The sequence below is a fragment of the Kickxella alabastrina genome, assembly GCF_025024165.1.
Source record: "Kickxella alabastrina strain RSA 675 chromosome Unknown BX661scaffold_15, whole genome shotgun sequence".
Classification (NCBI taxonomy): domain Eukaryota; kingdom Fungi; phylum Kickxellomycota; class Kickxellomycetes; order Kickxellales; family Kickxellaceae; genus Kickxella; species Kickxella alabastrina.
In genome coordinates, this window is record NW_026251486.1 from 330080 (window position 1) to 346356 (window position 16277).

At 47.9% G+C, this 16277-nt stretch overlaps 8 protein-coding genes across 8 annotated transcripts; 3 read left to right on the forward strand and 5 right to left on the reverse strand.

Moving 5' to 3' along the window:
* The first annotated feature begins 1437 nt into the window (after positions 1–1437).
* On the forward strand, positions 1438–3517 carry BX661DRAFT_35894 (uncharacterized protein). Its single transcript, XM_051539106.1, has one exon. It carries the CDS (start codon positions 1543–1545, stop codon positions 3448–3450), a length of 1908 nt encoding a protein of 635 aa, XP_051390793.1. The 5' UTR covers positions 1438–1542; the 3' UTR covers positions 3451–3517.
* A 448-nt stretch (positions 3518–3965) lies between these two features.
* BX661DRAFT_184318 (uncharacterized protein) lies at positions 3966–5017 on the reverse strand. The gene has a single exon (XM_051536454.1). It carries the CDS (start codon positions 4868–4870, stop codon positions 4349–4351), a length of 522 nt encoding a protein of 173 aa, XP_051390794.1. The 5' UTR covers positions 4871–5017; the 3' UTR covers positions 3966–4348.
* An 893-nt stretch (positions 5018–5910) lies between these two features.
* On the forward strand, positions 5911–7412 carry BX661DRAFT_184319 (Guanylylate cyclase-domain-containing protein). The gene has a single exon (XM_051536455.1). The coding sequence runs from the start codon at positions 6151–6153 to the stop codon at positions 7327–7329; it is 1179 nt and encodes a 392-aa protein (XP_051390795.1). The 5' UTR covers positions 5911–6150; the 3' UTR covers positions 7330–7412.
* BX661DRAFT_184320 (uncharacterized protein) lies at positions 7413–8715 on the reverse strand. The gene is made up of 2 exons (XM_051536456.1): positions 8142–8715; positions 7413–7989 (listed from the first exon to the last, which is right to left on the reverse strand). Exons 1-2 carry the CDS (start codon positions 8324–8326, stop codon positions 7434–7436), a joined length of 741 nt encoding a protein of 246 aa, XP_051390796.1. The 5' UTR covers positions 8327–8715; the 3' UTR covers positions 7413–7433.
* Positions 8716–9025, reverse strand: BX661DRAFT_184321 (uncharacterized protein). The gene has a single exon (XM_051536457.1). The coding sequence runs from the start codon at positions 8972–8974 to the stop codon at positions 8768–8770; it is 207 nt and encodes a 68-aa protein (XP_051390797.1). The 5' UTR covers positions 8975–9025; the 3' UTR covers positions 8716–8767.
* On the reverse strand, positions 8950–11427 carry BX661DRAFT_184322 (uncharacterized protein). The gene has a single exon (XM_051536458.1). The coding sequence runs from the start codon at positions 11184–11186 to the stop codon at positions 9162–9164; it is 2025 nt and encodes a 674-aa protein (XP_051390798.1). The 5' UTR covers positions 11187–11427; the 3' UTR covers positions 8950–9161.
* A 528-nt stretch (positions 11428–11955) lies between these two features.
* Positions 11956–13869, forward strand: BX661DRAFT_184323 (Oxoglutarate and iron-dependent oxygenase degradation C-term-domain-containing protein). The gene has a single exon (XM_051536459.1). It carries the CDS (start codon positions 12022–12024, stop codon positions 13852–13854), a length of 1833 nt encoding a protein of 610 aa, XP_051390799.1. The 5' UTR covers positions 11956–12021; the 3' UTR covers positions 13855–13869.
* A 31-nt stretch (positions 13870–13900) lies between these two features.
* On the reverse strand, positions 13901–15655 carry BX661DRAFT_133554 (ferric reductase NAD binding domain-containing protein; the record flags this gene model as incomplete). Its single annotated transcript, XM_051532623.1, has 2 exons — positions 13901–14498; positions 14919–15655. Coding segments are annotated over 2 exons (1335 nt in total), but the record flags the coding sequence as incomplete, so codon positions are not given.
* Positions 15656–16277: the final 622 nt, after the last annotated feature.

The window sequence follows — 16277 nt, forward strand, 5'->3', positions numbered from 1 at the left end:
TCGCTGTCGAGTCCACCATCAAGTTCATGTGTTGGAACCTCGATATTGCGTCGGTGTGCAATTTCATTACGATAATCCTATATTGTCGCAAATTTTTAGAGCTCCATCCAGCTTCCATACGCCCTGCTTGACTGCAAATTGATACAAATGCCGCGCCCAAGCCCAAGGCTGCAGTCAAGAGAAAATGATCCAAAGTCTGATGCAGCATCCAAGCGCAACAGGACTAATTTTTATTCTTTTTTCACATGGCGGCCTACTACTGCCTGATGGCTCGATCCTCATTGGGTAAAACCAGTGACAACAAAGTGGATGGGAGGGCTTTGTCCAAAACTCCAAAATTATTTTACAATTATTGTATAGGCTTGATTAATTTCGTTTTGCAAAATGTTTTATTTGCTCACATCGTCGCAGGTTGACAGTAACACATTTTAGTAATATTTCCATTTAGTTCCTGCTCGACAAATGTATTTGCCTCTCACTCATCCCTATTTCGTTGGATTGTAGCACATGGTATGTGTTTCTTTATTTTGTGGAGGGAAAGAAGGGAAAAGGGCGCAACAACCAAGAGCAGTGGCAGCATGTTTGGAAGGAAATCAGTGAGAAAATGCAGAAAAACATTGTTCCCATTTATTCCGTAAAATAAATCCGAATGCGCGCGCGAGTTTAAATAAATAAGCCTCTTCTTTTTAACCTTCTCGCCCTCTTTCCCCAATTGGGTTTCTTTAATATCCAGCTTTATTGCTCAAAAACCAAGGTCACACACATACACACGCTGGTGTTGATAATAATACTGCTTAATATGTTTACTTTTCCCTTTTTCTTCTTTAATTATCTATACTCATTATCATCTGCGCAAAATTGCATTTTAATTGTACATATGTACTTGTGATAATTTCCAGGCTGTTCCTTCAAAAGACATACTTTTAATATCATTGATCAATTGTAGAATAAAGGGCTTGTAATTTGGGCCTCCTTTTGTTTCCTTGTTTCCTCTTTGCCACCTTCTCAAACTTACATTGTCTGTTTGAGCCCTTTCTTCGTCAGAGAGACAGCAGCGCAAAGTCAACACTCCCATCCGATAATATTTAGGCGCGGCCCTCCTGTTTTTCACTTTTTTCACTTTTCTGCCAAGCATTGGTTTTTTCACTTTCACTCTATCTCCCTCACTCGTATACCTATATACTCTTACTATTGCACCATCCACAAAACTATCGGCCTCAATTATAAACTATATTCTTTTTTAAACATAAAACGTAGAGCCCGCTGCATTTCCTCATCTTTATCTGCTCCTTTACTACTTTTTCTTGTTTTTCTTTCAGCAGATAACTCGTGAATATAAAAAATCGAGGCGGAGGACAGCCACACAACACGTTTTACAGCCTGACCGCTATTTTTTTACTCACGACACCTCAGTATATTAAAATTATTAAACAGGCACTCATTCTTTATAAAGCTGTATTTTGCTTCTTTTCTTTTTTTGCCACTTTGCTTGATATATTTAATCTTTTATTTTTGTTGTGCAAAAAAAGAGGCAGAAAGGGTATGAATATTAGCGAACGCCCGCCCTCACCGTTACAGCGCACTACGAGTCTACCTCGAAGCACCAAGTGCAAAACAGCATTACAAAACATAGCGTGGTTCCGGAAACCTCGCTCATACACAGCTCCATTACCATCCACACAACCTCAACCTCAACCTCGACAGCATCAGTATCAGCAGCAATTGCATTTGTTACCACAGCATCAACAGAACCACAGCAAAAATCAACGCGGTATCAGCGAATTCATGACACAATTGGAGCAGCAGCATGACAGTAATTCCATCATTGCTCCTGCAGGCAGCAAGCGCATGCAGACAGATGGTCGGCAAGCAACCACACAGAGGTCATTGAGTCCAGGAGTTCCAACGCGCACACTGTCTCTGCGCAGGGTTCCGGAAGCCACGGACATGGCGGCGGAGTTTCAAAACCAAATTATCAATATGGGTGCAGCCTCGAGCATATTGACATTTCCCAGTCACGACATGCCCAGTCCCAATTCAGCTGGCCATTCAGCTGGCTTAATTGGCCAGAACCTTGGAAAAATGGCAGTAGCTGCGGTGCCTTCTGGCAACGTAACAGACGGTAAAGCTGGTAATTTACATGCCACAACAGCGTTGGAAGTGCGCGCAGACCTGGTGAGCAAGCAGCAGAGACTCGTGAGCCAGAGACCCGTAAGCCCAGCAATGAGTGAGGGAAGCACGGCATCTGTAAATGGTTCAGTTGGTGGTGGCGTTGGCGGTAAGGGGTTTGAGAAAGTGCTACAGATGTTTCCTGAGGTTTTGTTGGAAAACCCAAAGCCGCCAAGAGATTTTGTGTGCTCCCTGGATCATGCGGGTATTCGGTGGTATGGCCGGATTTTTATTGGCTCCTCGTGTATGTGCTTTTCGGGCACTGGCATCTCGCTTAGCAGTGGAACCAAGCGCAGCACCAGCAACGGCAACAATACTGCTGGACCGCAGGGCAGCAGCATTGGCGTTTTTGCGTGGAGGACGGCGCTGAATAATAACTCGCTGATGTCACTGGCCAGCTCTCAGGGACCTGGGCATCCAGTATTTGGGTCTCTCCCGCGGCTGACCAAAGTGGCAGCAGTGCTGTCAGCGCAGATTCCTAACACTCCGTTATCAACGACAGAGTTTGACAGCTCAGCGGGAGGCTCGAAAAAGCCCTGGCGCCGGACGGCCATCCGCATTCAATTTCGTGACATTACTCGGGTCAGCAAGGAGCTCACTATGGGGTTCTGGCCCAACGTCATTACTGTGGGCACAACACACAGACAGTACATTTTTACTAACTTTTTGCGCCGCGACCGGGCCCACCGCTGCCTATCAGAGGCATGGCAGAAGGTTAAGGACCAGATATCTGCGGAGACTCTTCGGCCAAAGTCACCGCCAATTAGCTATGCATCGAGGCCGGCAGCAGCTGCGGGACCTTGGGTGACGCAGGGTGCTCGGCGGAGAAAACAGCCGAGAGCCCACAATTTGTCAGACAGCACGGCCATTAGCTCTGCCACCAGCACTGCAGCTATTGCTCAATGCGAGAGCGAGATGACCATATGCGAAGGACCGACAGAGCTATCACCCTCATTATCGCCTGATTGTGCAAAAACAGCATCGCAGTCGCACCAGGATTCGACACTCGTGCTAGAAGAAAAATCGATGTTGCTATCGGCAGGACAATATAATAAGCAGAATCATTCCAACCCAAGTAACCCATTGTGCAACAAGCAGCAACAGCAGCAGCAAAAACAAAAACAAATCCAACCACAGAACCAAGAACAAGGGGCGTGTTTCGAAACGACTGCCGTCGCTACTCGGTCTGCGGGCAACAACAATGTCGGTCTTGGCCCACCATTTTTCTTTTTTGCATCTCTTATAGTGTTTTTCTTTTTCTCGTCCATATCGTTCTCATAAAAAATTTGGGCAGAGCCCGCCAAAGTTTTTGTTTCATTTGTTTCATTTTTATTTAATTTCGGAGAATTCTTCCAATTTCACTCGATATTGTCCAACAAAAAAAGAGAACCGACAATCATATTCAGAAAATAAAATTGTCCAAAGAAAAAGCTTGAAGTCTTCATACAGAGATTTCGTAAGATATGCATTTATGAAAGAAAACAATGAAAAATAAAATATGACACTAATGTGGAAAGTATGAAAAGTATGCACCACGCGCCTGACTGACCGGAATAAGAAAAAACGCCCTCACTGACACCACTCATGCTTAAATTAAACTCCTCCCCCTGCCGGCGCAATATTTTTAGTCTTTTCGCCGACATTTCCAATGTCAAAGCTTTTAAATACAATCGTAGTGAGTTGCGGTCAGCGTTAACTGGCCTTGTCTTTTGCTGAAAGGTCCAGCTTTGCTTTGGCCTCAAGATGGAACCAAGCCAGTAGAGACTGGATAAAAACAAGGGACAACCGGAAATGTCAAAAAAGGGGCAGATAATACAGGAATCGAGAGTGCGAGGGTAAAATAAGGAGTGCCAAACAAGGTTTTTTTGGAGGATCACCGTAGTCGTCCTCCCCCCCCCCAGGGTGCTAGCAACCGCACATCCCAACCCATGAAGAACCGGAACAAGAAATCAAACAAGAGGGAACAGGAAATGTCAAAACGGAATCGAGCATGCAAGAAAAAAACTGGCCATGAGCAATAAAAAAATTTCAAACCTTCAGTTCGGCAGTGACGCCCAAACAAGGATGGAAAAATTAGTATTGCAATGGGCATGTGTGTGGGAATCTCAGCAAGCATCTGTTGTTTTTCATTTTGGGCTGCTGCTGCTGCTGCCGGCGCTGGCGGAATACACAAAATAATTTAGATGAGCTTCCCGGGGTCCTCAAGGCTCCCGACAAACCTGATGATGCTCTGGTTGTCAACCACAATGACCATTGTGTCGTTAGGCAGCAGTAGCCCCTGCGGCCACAACATGCCTGGCCGAACGATTTTGGTAGATGGCGGCAGATCAGACATGCAAACGACCAGCTGGGCAACGTCAGCGGGCATGTCCTCTCCAGCAATATCGTCTATTAGCTGGCGGTCTCTGTAGCGAAGCGTCAGCGAATGTGAGTTGTGAAATGGTTCGAAGGGCATACCAATGGGCATCGGTGTATCGTTCATCAACATGGTCAAAAGAGGAAAAGATGGGTTTTTAGAGGTGGAAGTGGTGGGTATTAAAGCAAAACTGGTTCTGGTGCTGGTTCTGGTGCTAGTAGCGTCGCGGCGAGAGAAGTGAGGTGCGAGTGATTTTGTGAAAACGAAACAAAAAAGTATAGAAAAATGGAGAAAAATTTTTTTGGAGGAAAAGAAAAAGCATGGCCGGCTAAGAGCAGCAAGCATGGCTTTTTATATACGGAAGATATGGTCAAGCAAGAGTGCTTCTTGTATGCGAGGCGTGCAAGTGAATAAACGCGCAAGCCAAGATGAATGCGCCAAAGAAAAACTTTTTTTTGCAAGACCATGCGCGGCTTACTGGAACAAAAAATTAGGGACAGAAAAGCAAAAAGAAAAAAGGACAAAAAACTGACGTACGAGCTTTTGTTTTGCTTGCTACTGTCACCTATTGCTGCAAAAAGAAAGGTGGAATATGTCCCGTGTCGATGCAGTTTGACCAAGCCTCCACACTGCACTGCTCTAATCTGTGTATTGTTCTTTCTTTCTTTTTCCTTGGAATAACAAGCCAAAGAAATATTTTTCTTTTTTATTGTTGTCAAGTTTTCCAGTGTCGGAAAATATTTGGCATTTGCTATGGGGCTTGGCTTTGTTGTATTTTTCTTACACGCATATTCGTGCATAAATCCGCTGCAATTAAAAAACAGAAGACAACTTGTTTTTTAATGTGCGTACGTACATGCACGCACACAGAAGGACGTGAAAAATGATCACGCGCTTAGAAGCTAACGCTAATCTTTTTTGCCTATTTTTTGCTTCGATATATTTGATTTTGGTATATTCCCTTTTATCCATTTTGGAATCACTTTTACGTCAGAGGCCTGACCGGGGATTTCGGCCAATGCTCCCCAGCTGCGATGCAAAAAAAACAATGCGATGCAGTGCGATGGCCACAAGATAACAGGCATGCGCTTAGCTTGCTGATGGTATGTGCGTGATTTTGCACTTTGCAAGTGGGGCAACATGGCACTGCAGATTACTAAATGATTAGTCCTCGATTTAATCGCTTAATTATATCAATCCTTATTTGTATTCCCCCCTCCCCACAACATTCTTTATCTTATGTTTGCTCTCCCACGGGCAAAAAAACACAGGCATTCAATTTTCCAGTTACAAACACTACGTTTTTTCACTCCCCGCCATTTTTATCGTTACTTCCAAAGCACCGCATTTCAGTTTTCTCCACTGTTCTAAAAAAAAGAATGGGATTCCTGTCTTTGTGGGAAAAAGGGCGGAAAAAAGTCCGGCCCTTTTTAAGTTTGTCATGATTTTTATTTTTGGAATCGACTGACCAAAATCCACTCATATTCACTGTATCAATTTTTCGGGCAGAGTAAGCCTCGACAAACCCCTTTTTAATTAATTTCTTTTTCTTTCATTTTTTATCCAGCAATTTTTTAACCTACTTTTCATTTTTGACCTTTAAAACTAGAGCAAATTTTGAATACATGACAAGCGTCTTTGGCAAGCTTCAAGCTCTAGTCAGCAACGTTGTCAGCACTCCTGCCCAGCAGCCATCACCACACAAACACCAGCAGACGTTGTCGTCCTCGCCGACGCCCGATGGAACCCCCGCAGCCAGCCCGCATCAGCCGGCCAAGCTGAGCGAAACCACATCCACGATGACTGTGGTCACTGAAAGCGTCGGTTTGTCCGGCGACACGCTCCGGGTATCGACCCACGGACGGCCTCGGCGACAAACCGACGCCTCGATGACCAGCGTCGCCAGTGCAGGTACTAATACTGGTGCTGGCGCGGACACAAACACATCGACCGTGCGGCAGCAGGACATTGATAAGCTGCTGCCCTACCGGATGCCCGACCTGGAGCGAATCTCACGGCTGCACCCTGTCAGCAAAATGCTGCAACAGGACTCATGGGACTGTGGGCTTGCCTGCGTGTGTATGATTTTGAGGTCCTTTGGACAGGCCACCTGCTCGATTTCGCAGCTGGCCAGGCAGGCCAAGACGGACTCTGTCTGGACTATCGACCTTGTCTACCTCTTGCATCAAAATTTAAACGCAGACTTTACGTATTACACAAAGTGCGCTGGGATCAACCCCGAGTATGCCAGCCATGCGTTCTACCAGGAGGGGCTGGATGAGGATGAGGACAGGGTGCAGAAACTGTTCAACCAGGCGCAGGCTGATCAGGCAATCCGGATAGTCGAAATTGTCATCCCACTTATCGACCTCAAGCGCTTCCTGGTTCACCGCCAATACGTGGCAATTTTGCTTGTGGACAAGGCTGTGCTCAAGTGCGTCTCCTGCGAAATGGCGCGCCAGGCGTCGGCCGCTGCCGCTAAGCGCCTGACTGCTCATGGGCGCAGCCGATCGGTTAACATTTTTCGCTCAAACACGAGTGCTTCGGAATCCACTGTGTCTGGTCCAAAGTCTGCGGCGGGCGAGCGCACGGGCATGTTGTCGTGGTTTTCGCGCAAGCGGCAGATGAAGGACGGATATTTGGGCCACTACATTCTGCTCATTGCTTATATTCCGTCCCTGGACATGTTTCTATTTAGGGACCCCGGAATTCCAGAGGAGTTTTGCATGGCCTCAGCAACAATGATCAATACTGCGCGCAATCGTCCGGGCACTGATGCCGACTGTGTCATTCTCAAACTGTAATACATTATACTCACTCCCTTCTTTTTTAGATATCCTGTTCACTATCATATTTGTTTGTTATTTTTTTTACAAGTGATAATGGCATGAGTTTTTAAAATTCCATTCTAATTGACAGTACTGAAACTGTTAATGTCGTTTTGTTGCCGCTGACGCCTGTCCCACTCCTCCGCAAGCTCAGCCACCGACTTTCTGCCGCCCTTCCGGCTACATGCTGTCGACGCAACCGAGCTGCGTCCAAGCGTACTGTTCATCACATTTGCAGCTATCAAATTACAATTCTCAGTCTCGCTATCGACCTCATCCAATGTCTCCAAAATAAGACCACCAACCAGCGATGGCGCAGTAAACACTCGCCGCCGATGATCTCGCGGCATTCCTCGTTCCAAAGACGTGCCCCTACTTAGATTGCCCCGCTTTGCCCTCCGCACTCTGTGCGGTCTGATTGACGGCGGCCCGAAAAACTCATCCCCCTGTTCCATTAAAAGCGGTGTCGACTCGGTCAGTATTGTTATGCTGTGGCACCGTCTGGCTCGTTTGCTGATCGCAAATCCATTGACTCCTAAATTTCCACCGCGGCTGCGCTGCGTCAATTGCTGGCTCTCCAGAAACCGGACGTGCTGCTCTCGCGACCGGTTCTGTTTATCTGCATATTGCGCATTCCTAAAGATTTGATTTCAAATAGCAAAATAAATGTTATATCAAAATATTCAGACGATTAATATCATTAGGGCACAACTATGAATGAATATACAAACAGTTTGTGTTAGGCATCTTGCTAGTGATAAATGTAAGATTCAGTTTGCAAAAGTTACCTTTTGTGAATTATGACGGTGGCGCATACAATAGCTATTAAACACCCAGCTCCAAAAACAATAATGGCACCCCACGATTCCAAAAAATCGTACACATGTAACGTTGGCTGCGCCAGTGCTGCAAATGTACTTGCACTCATACCCGCAGTAACTGTCGGCTCCGGAAACATCCCAATTGCCACCATGTTTTGTGAATGAGAAAGACTCTCCCTCCTACACTTTCAAAAAATATAGGTCCAGGTCTGGTATCGAGTATCTGCCACAGTTACTCGGCTTCAGGCTGTTTTTGCGAATGCAACAAAAATAAGGGAGGGCGAGTATGTGCAAGAGCCCTGTATATTGTCTTGGATATTAACACAAAGAGACCCTTGCTTCCAGACAATTATTTGCAAGGCCTTTGTTGCAATACGAATGGCAATTAGCGATAAAAATAGGGAGATGGGAAAGTAAATAATGATAATAGAGTATGCAAAATAATTGAAATGAGGAGAAGAAAGAGAATGGAGAAGAGAAAGGGGAGATGGGGGAGTGCCGTTTGTTCAAGCGACATTTCTGGGTGCACGTATAGTGCGAGTCAATACACTGCGCCGAGGAGAGTCCAAGACGAGCTATAGAAAACAAACTGCTCAATGTCTGCATATGCGCTTATTGTGCGTGACAAAAATAAAAAAGTAATTGAGCATGCCAAATGCCTGTGGCGGATGATGCCAGCTGCGCACAAACAATGAGCATGTGCTGTTTTTTTTTTTAAAAAAAAGCAAATTGGGGAATCCAAAAAATAACATAAATATTAGAAAAAGCAAGCACAGTAAAAGTAAAAAGGCAAGTGCCATGCAAATAAACGTAGGCGTAAACAAAAAATGTGTTTATGTATCCCCAAAATGTTTGCTTGTAAAATTATAAAATTATAAACTAGTATATGCCCCAGCGAGCATAGCTGGCTCTGCTCTGCTCTTGGGCTAAAAAATGCAAAAAATGGCAACAAGAAAACTAGTTCACAGTTGTGGCTTGGCTTGGCAACTACAGCTCGTTACCCAGAGTGTCAATCTCTTTACTAGTCATGACTCTGGAGAGCAGAATTGGTGTGATGCTTAAGAGCTGAATGAGCTCGTCCCGTGTCAGGCCATAAACCATATCACAGTCAGGGTCACCACTAGCCAAACTGCCACTGTTGTGAGAGTACATGCTTCTGTCCTCATGGCCCCAATTAGTAAGCTTGCTGACTATGTAATCCTTGCCATGTGTGGATACCCCCTTGGCCAGCTCACAGAGCCACTCAATAGCTATCTTCCACAGTGAGTCCACAGTATGCCACTTGATCTGACCAAAGCCATTACTGCGCTTTACTGTGGTCAGTCCAACTGGGGACCTCTGGAACTCATCGACCCACAGCTTGGCAATAATATTGGCCTGGCTGAATGAAAGTGGTCTGAGAACAGAGGTCACAAGGTAGAAAAACAAAACAGGCTCAGGGACTGGGGATTTGACAAACAGACGGTTGAAACCAGTTAGTAGCTTCAGATGGCAGTTGTCCCTGAACAACAATGTGCACTGCACATTGTCATTGGATGACATTCTCTCTGAAATCCCAGGCAGATTTTTGAGCCCCATCCGGATCAGCCGCTTTGACTCATTTGTCCACAGGTGCACCTTAAAGCATTGCTGATAGTACTCTGGCAGGTCATCTAGGGGCACCCATGCACAAACACTCCACACCTTGGCCAGGCGGTCAACTGCCAGAAGAGTTCCTGAAGAATCTTTCAACTCTATTGAAGCCTTACTTGACCGGAAGCCCTTTGAACACAGCTGGTCCCATGACAGATCCTCTTCATCATTGTCATCATCATCATTGTTGTTGTCACCCTTGTCCCCCCACATATAGTTGCCAGTACTGCTGATATTGGCTCCAAGCCTCTGGTTGATGCTGCTGCTACTCTTGCTCCTAGTGTCTTGTTCTGAACCAGAATCAATGCCAATGGATGTCCTGCAATCCATCTGCACTGGCTGCTTACTGCTTGTGTCCTCCCTCCATGCAACAACCTTGTCATAGGATGAAGGAAGAACCTTAGTTCTACTGATGTGGGCTACAGATGCTGGCATGGCAGGTGTGTTGTCATCATCATCCTGTGTAAAATCAATAACTCTCCACCCACCTCTGCTGACATAAGATTGTGGTTTGGCAGAAAGCTGTTTCTTGGTGGAATTATTATCCCTCTCTGCTAACTGCTGCAGCCTCGGCTCCCTATTGGCATTGCCTGACTTGGAACCCACTCTTTCCCAAATGCCGATCTGCCTCTGTTGCTTATGGTGTGCTGGTACTTGATTCCTTGAATAATCTTGATATCCAGGGGTGGTGGAATTACCCTGTCTGCTCTTGAACTTATTTCGGCTGTGGCTGTGACTGTAACTGGAGTTGCAGCTGTGGTCTCTTCTGTGACTCAAGCAATGCTTGCGGCTGGGGCTCCGAGAATGCCTCCTCTTCCTGCTAGTATCATCAAAGTCAGAATTGTGATGGCTGTCATGCAGAGGCCTAGTACCTCCATTGTGCACAGGGCTGGCTGGGATGCTGAATTCCTCACACACATTATTGTTGGGAAACAGGTCAAAGCTGTCAACAGACTGACCACCATCGCTGTCTCTTCTGTGGCGACCAGTATTGCTGGTGTTGATTGCGATACCTTCACCAGGGCATGGGCTATGCTCAGCAACACCAAGCTCTGGAGACACGGATCTATCAGAGGCTGCCCGCAGCTGCGGGCTGTTGTGGATGACTGGTGGCTGTGCCCCGGTCAAGGGCGTGTTCATGCCATTCCAGTTGCTCCCACAGTTGTGACTTTCGCTGGTGTTGGTCGCAATGCGCAAATCGACGCCAGGCATATTCTGGTTGATGGTATTGACAGCCTGGCTCAGGGCCCCGACGACCACGCCCTTGAAAGTGTGCATCTGCATGTTGTGGAGGGCGTTTTGCATCTCGAGATCCGAAATTCTTGCTTGCATGGCGGTGACTTGCTCGACCAGCTTGGCGAGTCGATCCTCAACAGACATTGTAACAAGGAGCTGGTAAAGTAAATATAAAACAAAGGATGAAAACAAAGGATTGAGAGCAAACGAGAGAAATGAAAAGCAAAAAGCGAAAAAAGATAAATGGTTGGAAAGGTGAATGAACTAGTGTGTGGTGAGAAAGCTAATATCCAACGGAAAAGTTATGGAAAATTATATAGAGAAAATTGTAATAAGAAAGCGGTTAGGAGTCGTGACCAACGCCAGGCTATATATACAAAAAAATTCACTCCATACAAACAAACATTCCCATCTAATATTTGTTATCGTTTTGGCATGGATGAGGAGGGCGCAACGAAATTGCGATAAACCCGTTTCCATGATTTTTCTCATCATTTTGGCTCGCTTTCGGAAAATGAAAATATAGAAATGGAGCCACCAGCTAATGCAATTTTCATTTCATAATTTATCCATATGTTTTGCTCAGAGTTTGTCGCTTCATAATTTGGCCTTAAGATTCTCACAATAAAACAGCTAATATTTGCTTGGCCTTCTAAATTGTTCGACGCAGCAGTTTCTCACAAAGTCAATTGTTTTCTGGTTTCTTGGCTGGACATATATTGTGCAAAAACATTACACAAAACCCCTTGTTTGAGACAGGTACACTTTTTTGCGATTGTTGCTGGTGCAAGGGAAAAAACTTTTCCTAATTCAAAATAAAAAACTGTCGCAATCGCAGTCGCAATTGCAACTAGATTTTTCGATTCAAGAAAATCAAAATTCTACCTTGAACGCACAAAAAATTTGATCATGAATTTTTTTTGCCTTTTAAAAAAGCTCCAATAAATAACCTTTCTGCATTTTATATTTCACTACAACCATGGGACCCATCGACACTAATAACAAGCGCTCTGCAGCTAAAGTCGACGAGAGCATGCCCGACAGCACACAAGACAGGGCCGCAATAACAGCAAAGAAAGCGCGCGTAGACTCAGAGACTTTGAACGCGAAAGCTTGCTTCCAGCCGGGCCTTTTCGACGACGCAGACGCATTCACCGAGGAGTTTGCCAAATCGCAGCCATTCCACCACTGCTGCATAGCACCATTCTGCGATGAGCAGCTTCTGCAAGGTGTGCGCAAGGAGATGACCGAGCGGCTGCACTTCACACAAAAGGAGACCGACATTTTCAAGTACCACCAGTCGGGCGATCTGGCCAACCTCGATGGTCTGCCTGAGGAGGAGAAGCAGCAGCTACCGAGCCTGCAGAAGCTCAGGGATGCCATATACTCGCAAGAGTTCCGCGACTTTATTTCCGCAGTTACGGGTTGCGGGCCACTGTCGGGCTCGCGGACGGATATGAGCACAAACAGGTACAAGCAGGGTGACCACCTGCTGCTTCATGACGACGTTATTGGCGACCGCCGGGTGTCCTACATTATTTACTTGCCTGATCCTGACATCAACGATGGCCAGGGTTGGGCACCGCAGGACGGCGGCCACTTGGAGCTGTACCCGCGGGAATCGACAGAGTCATGGGCCCCGGCGGTCAACCCCACACGGCGTTTGGCACCGCAATGGAACCAGATCGTGTTTTTCACCGTGCTTCCAGGCGAGAGCCACCATTCGGTCGAGGAGGTCGCAGGCCTGGGAAAGGAGCGGTTGAGTATCCAGGGCTGGTTCCACTTCCCACAGCCCGGAGAGCCTGGATACGCGCCCGACCAGATGACCCGCCTGTGGTCCACCGGTGCTGTGTCCACCCTCAGCCAGATAGAGGCCAAGCGGCAGCGCGAGACAGGGAGTGTCGGTGACCCATTCACCGAATACCCAGAGGCGGATGACATTGACGATGATTCCGAAGCGCAGCTGTCTGCAGAGGACACGGCAGTCTTGGCAAAGTACCTGAATCCCAATTATCTCAGGCCCGAGGTCATGACACAGGTGGCGGAAAAGTTTGCCGACGATTCGCACATCCAACTCGGCGAGTTCCTCAACAAGGAGACCGCCACTGTGCTTGGCGAGGCACTGAAGGCTGTCGATGAGCACGACGGCATGGCTGGCGCAGAGATGCCGCCGCACGGCACGGGTGAGCGCGGGCGCTGGCATGCTTTTGGGTCGCCGGTTATCCGCCGATTCATGCGCCTGGATGGACCAGCAATGGCCAACCCCGCGGAAGGAACTGTCGACGTAGATTCTCGAGCCATTAAGGGAGGCGAGGCTACGGCGACTGACACGCTGACTGCCATCCGTGATGAGCTATTTGCCAGCGGTGCGTATGCTCGCTGGCTGAGTAGCATCACGACGCTGTCCCTCTCTGGGCACCGCGGCATGGTCCGTCGCTTCCGCTCTGGCCTGGATTACACGCTGGGCACGCCCGACGGCTCTGAAACGACAACGCTGGACGCCGTCCTCTGTTTTGTCGACGAGCCCAGCGAGTGGGCTGATGGCGTGGTTGGTGGCTACGCGTGTTATGTTGATGGTGGCAGTGATGGCGATGAGGCCTCTAATGATGGCAGCGTGTACCGTCTGACTGAGGACGAGAGCATTCTGCTTACGACGCCGGCCGCATGGAACACGCTGAGCGTGGTGATGCGTGAGCCTGGCGTTGTCAAGTTTGTCAAGTACGTGAGTGCGTCGGCGCCTGGATCCCGCTGGGACGTCAGCTTTGAGTACCAGGTACAAGCGGATGATGACGAGGAGGATGACAACGAATAGAGCTAAAAACATCGGTTGTATATTGAAATCTTATTTTTGTCTTATTTTAAAAGTTTTCCTTGTGGAAAGTGAACTTTGTGCCTATGTAGCCCAGCTTGTTGGACCACTTCCTCGACACCTTGCGCAACGACCTGCCCATGAGCTTGGGCCCGCAAAAGAACACGCCAATGTCGGCGCCTGGCGTACGTATGCCGATGTTCTCAAAGATAGTGTCAAAGTTCGGCCTTCCATAGTATGTCGGGCTGCGGTACAGGCCAGTAACAGCATCAGGCCCGGTGGGGTCCTGGTACAAGGCGATGTTGCGAATCTGGTCAACCGAAAGCTGCCCAGTCAGGTACGTGCGAATCTCCAAAATTTCACCAATATCCTCTTCATCCAGCGCAACTAGCAAGTCTTGGAACCACTCGAGCGCCTGGATGTCGCGACAGACCCACAAAAAGTACACCTTCTTGATCTTGCCCTGGCGCGACATCTCGGTGACTTGGTAGTACAGGCTCTTGAGCACTGAGCTCATGGGTGTCACGCCGATTCCTCCGGCGACAAGAACAACGTGCTCGTAGTCAAACACCTGCTGCGTCGGCGCGCCGTACGGGCCGTCGATCATGATTGTCGGCAGGTTTATCAACGGCTGGGTATCGGGAATTCTTGCCGGGCTCGCATGAACAAAATTGTCCGACATGCGGAACTGGACATCTGGCGGCAAGCGGTTGAGCAGAACGACTGAGTTGCGCCCAGTGTGAGCCCACGGCTTGTGCTGATTGCCACTAGCAGTGCTCATTCTGTGGCCCCTGTTGTAATGCGAAACTACGCCAGGTTTGGGAAGCCCGCTGACTGGGTCAATCTCGCCACGCAGATGGTGCATCAGCAGCTCCTGGTCGGCCAGCACCTTGATCGTGCCTAGCTGCGATGAGTCGGCAGGTATGTTCTTGGCATTAGCCAGTTTGTCCGTCAGTCCAGAGAGCTTGCTCTCACTGTACTCGTGCGACTGCGCGTACATAGAGTTCTTAAGCGCATCGCCTGGCATTCCATTGCTGACATGGCCCTCGAGAGTGGGCACGGCGCACTTCTGGAAGGTTTGCACAAGCTTTCGAGTCCAGTCGCCGGCAATCCAGATGTGCACAGACAGCTCGTCTTCCTCGGGCGCACTGGTCAACGTGAACGGGTGCCACTCGAGTCCTGAAATAGAGGGGACGCACAGGTAAATAAACTGGCCGACTTGGAACTTCATACCGCGTCTGTCAAACTTGAGCTCGATGACGTTGGACGGGTGCTGGATAATGCTGAGAATTCGAGGGTTTGCGAAGCGCGACCGAAGCAGACGGTAGACGCGGTCAATCGTGTATATGGCGCCGGGGCCGATGATATACCACTGGAACGATTTGGCGCTGCCATGGACAAAAAGGATAATGATAATGGGCACAAAGAGATGGTGCATCCAGTAGAACACCTCGTAGAACTTTCGCCGGACAACCGGAATGGCAGAGACAAACATAAAAGCGATGAGGAACACCATGGCATGTCCAGTCTTGCCAACCATCGAGCCAAAGAGCTTGGAAGTCAGCGTCACCTTGCCATTGGACTTTTTCGACACGTTGTTGAAGATATAGTAGTATGTGGCAACATGCGCAATGGCCCAGAAGAGAAAACTGTACCCGGCAATTTTGTGTGCGTGGATGTTCTTCTCAATGAGGACATAGCGCGAGATGAACGTACGCCGAAACAACTCTAGCAATGTCGGCGACATGAAAAGGAACACAGCGGATAAGCTGACCATCATGCAGCTCATCCCTGCCCTGGCAAAGCCAGTGAGTGCGCCGGACTTTGCCGCGACCTGGGTCCATTTGCAAGCAAGCACGATGGCCTGGATGGCAACCCACAGGCCAATAAAAAGCACCCGCCGTAATGCGATGTCGGGCATCAGGCAACTCCGCCGCGACCCCCTGCTGCCCCTGTCCCCGGATTTTTGACTGTCGAATGCCCGGTTCCTTGTCAGCACGCTGGCGCGCCGAGTGACTACAGGTACGGGGATGTGCTGAGATGAGCCACCAGATGCGTATTTAGCTTCAAAGGCGACTGTCATGTTTGTTATTCTTTATACTTTGTGGATATAAAGAGAGCGAGAAACTGGTGCTAAAAGAAAACAATATGAATGTTAAAGTGTATGTGTATGTGTATGTATGTAAATGAAAAAAGGGTATGTATATTTTCAACAGCGACTGTCCAGCAGCAAATGTTGGTGTTAGAAATATATATGGCTGTAAAGTCCCAGGCGCGCTCACAAAATGGCAGCAAACGGTATTATGAACAATTGAGAAGAAAAATATAGCTGAAAAATAAATATATGTTGAGAAGGACGGGCGGTTGGGTATTTTATTCAACCAAGCATGAAGGTGATGCGCGGAAATGAAAGAAGTTTGAGAGAA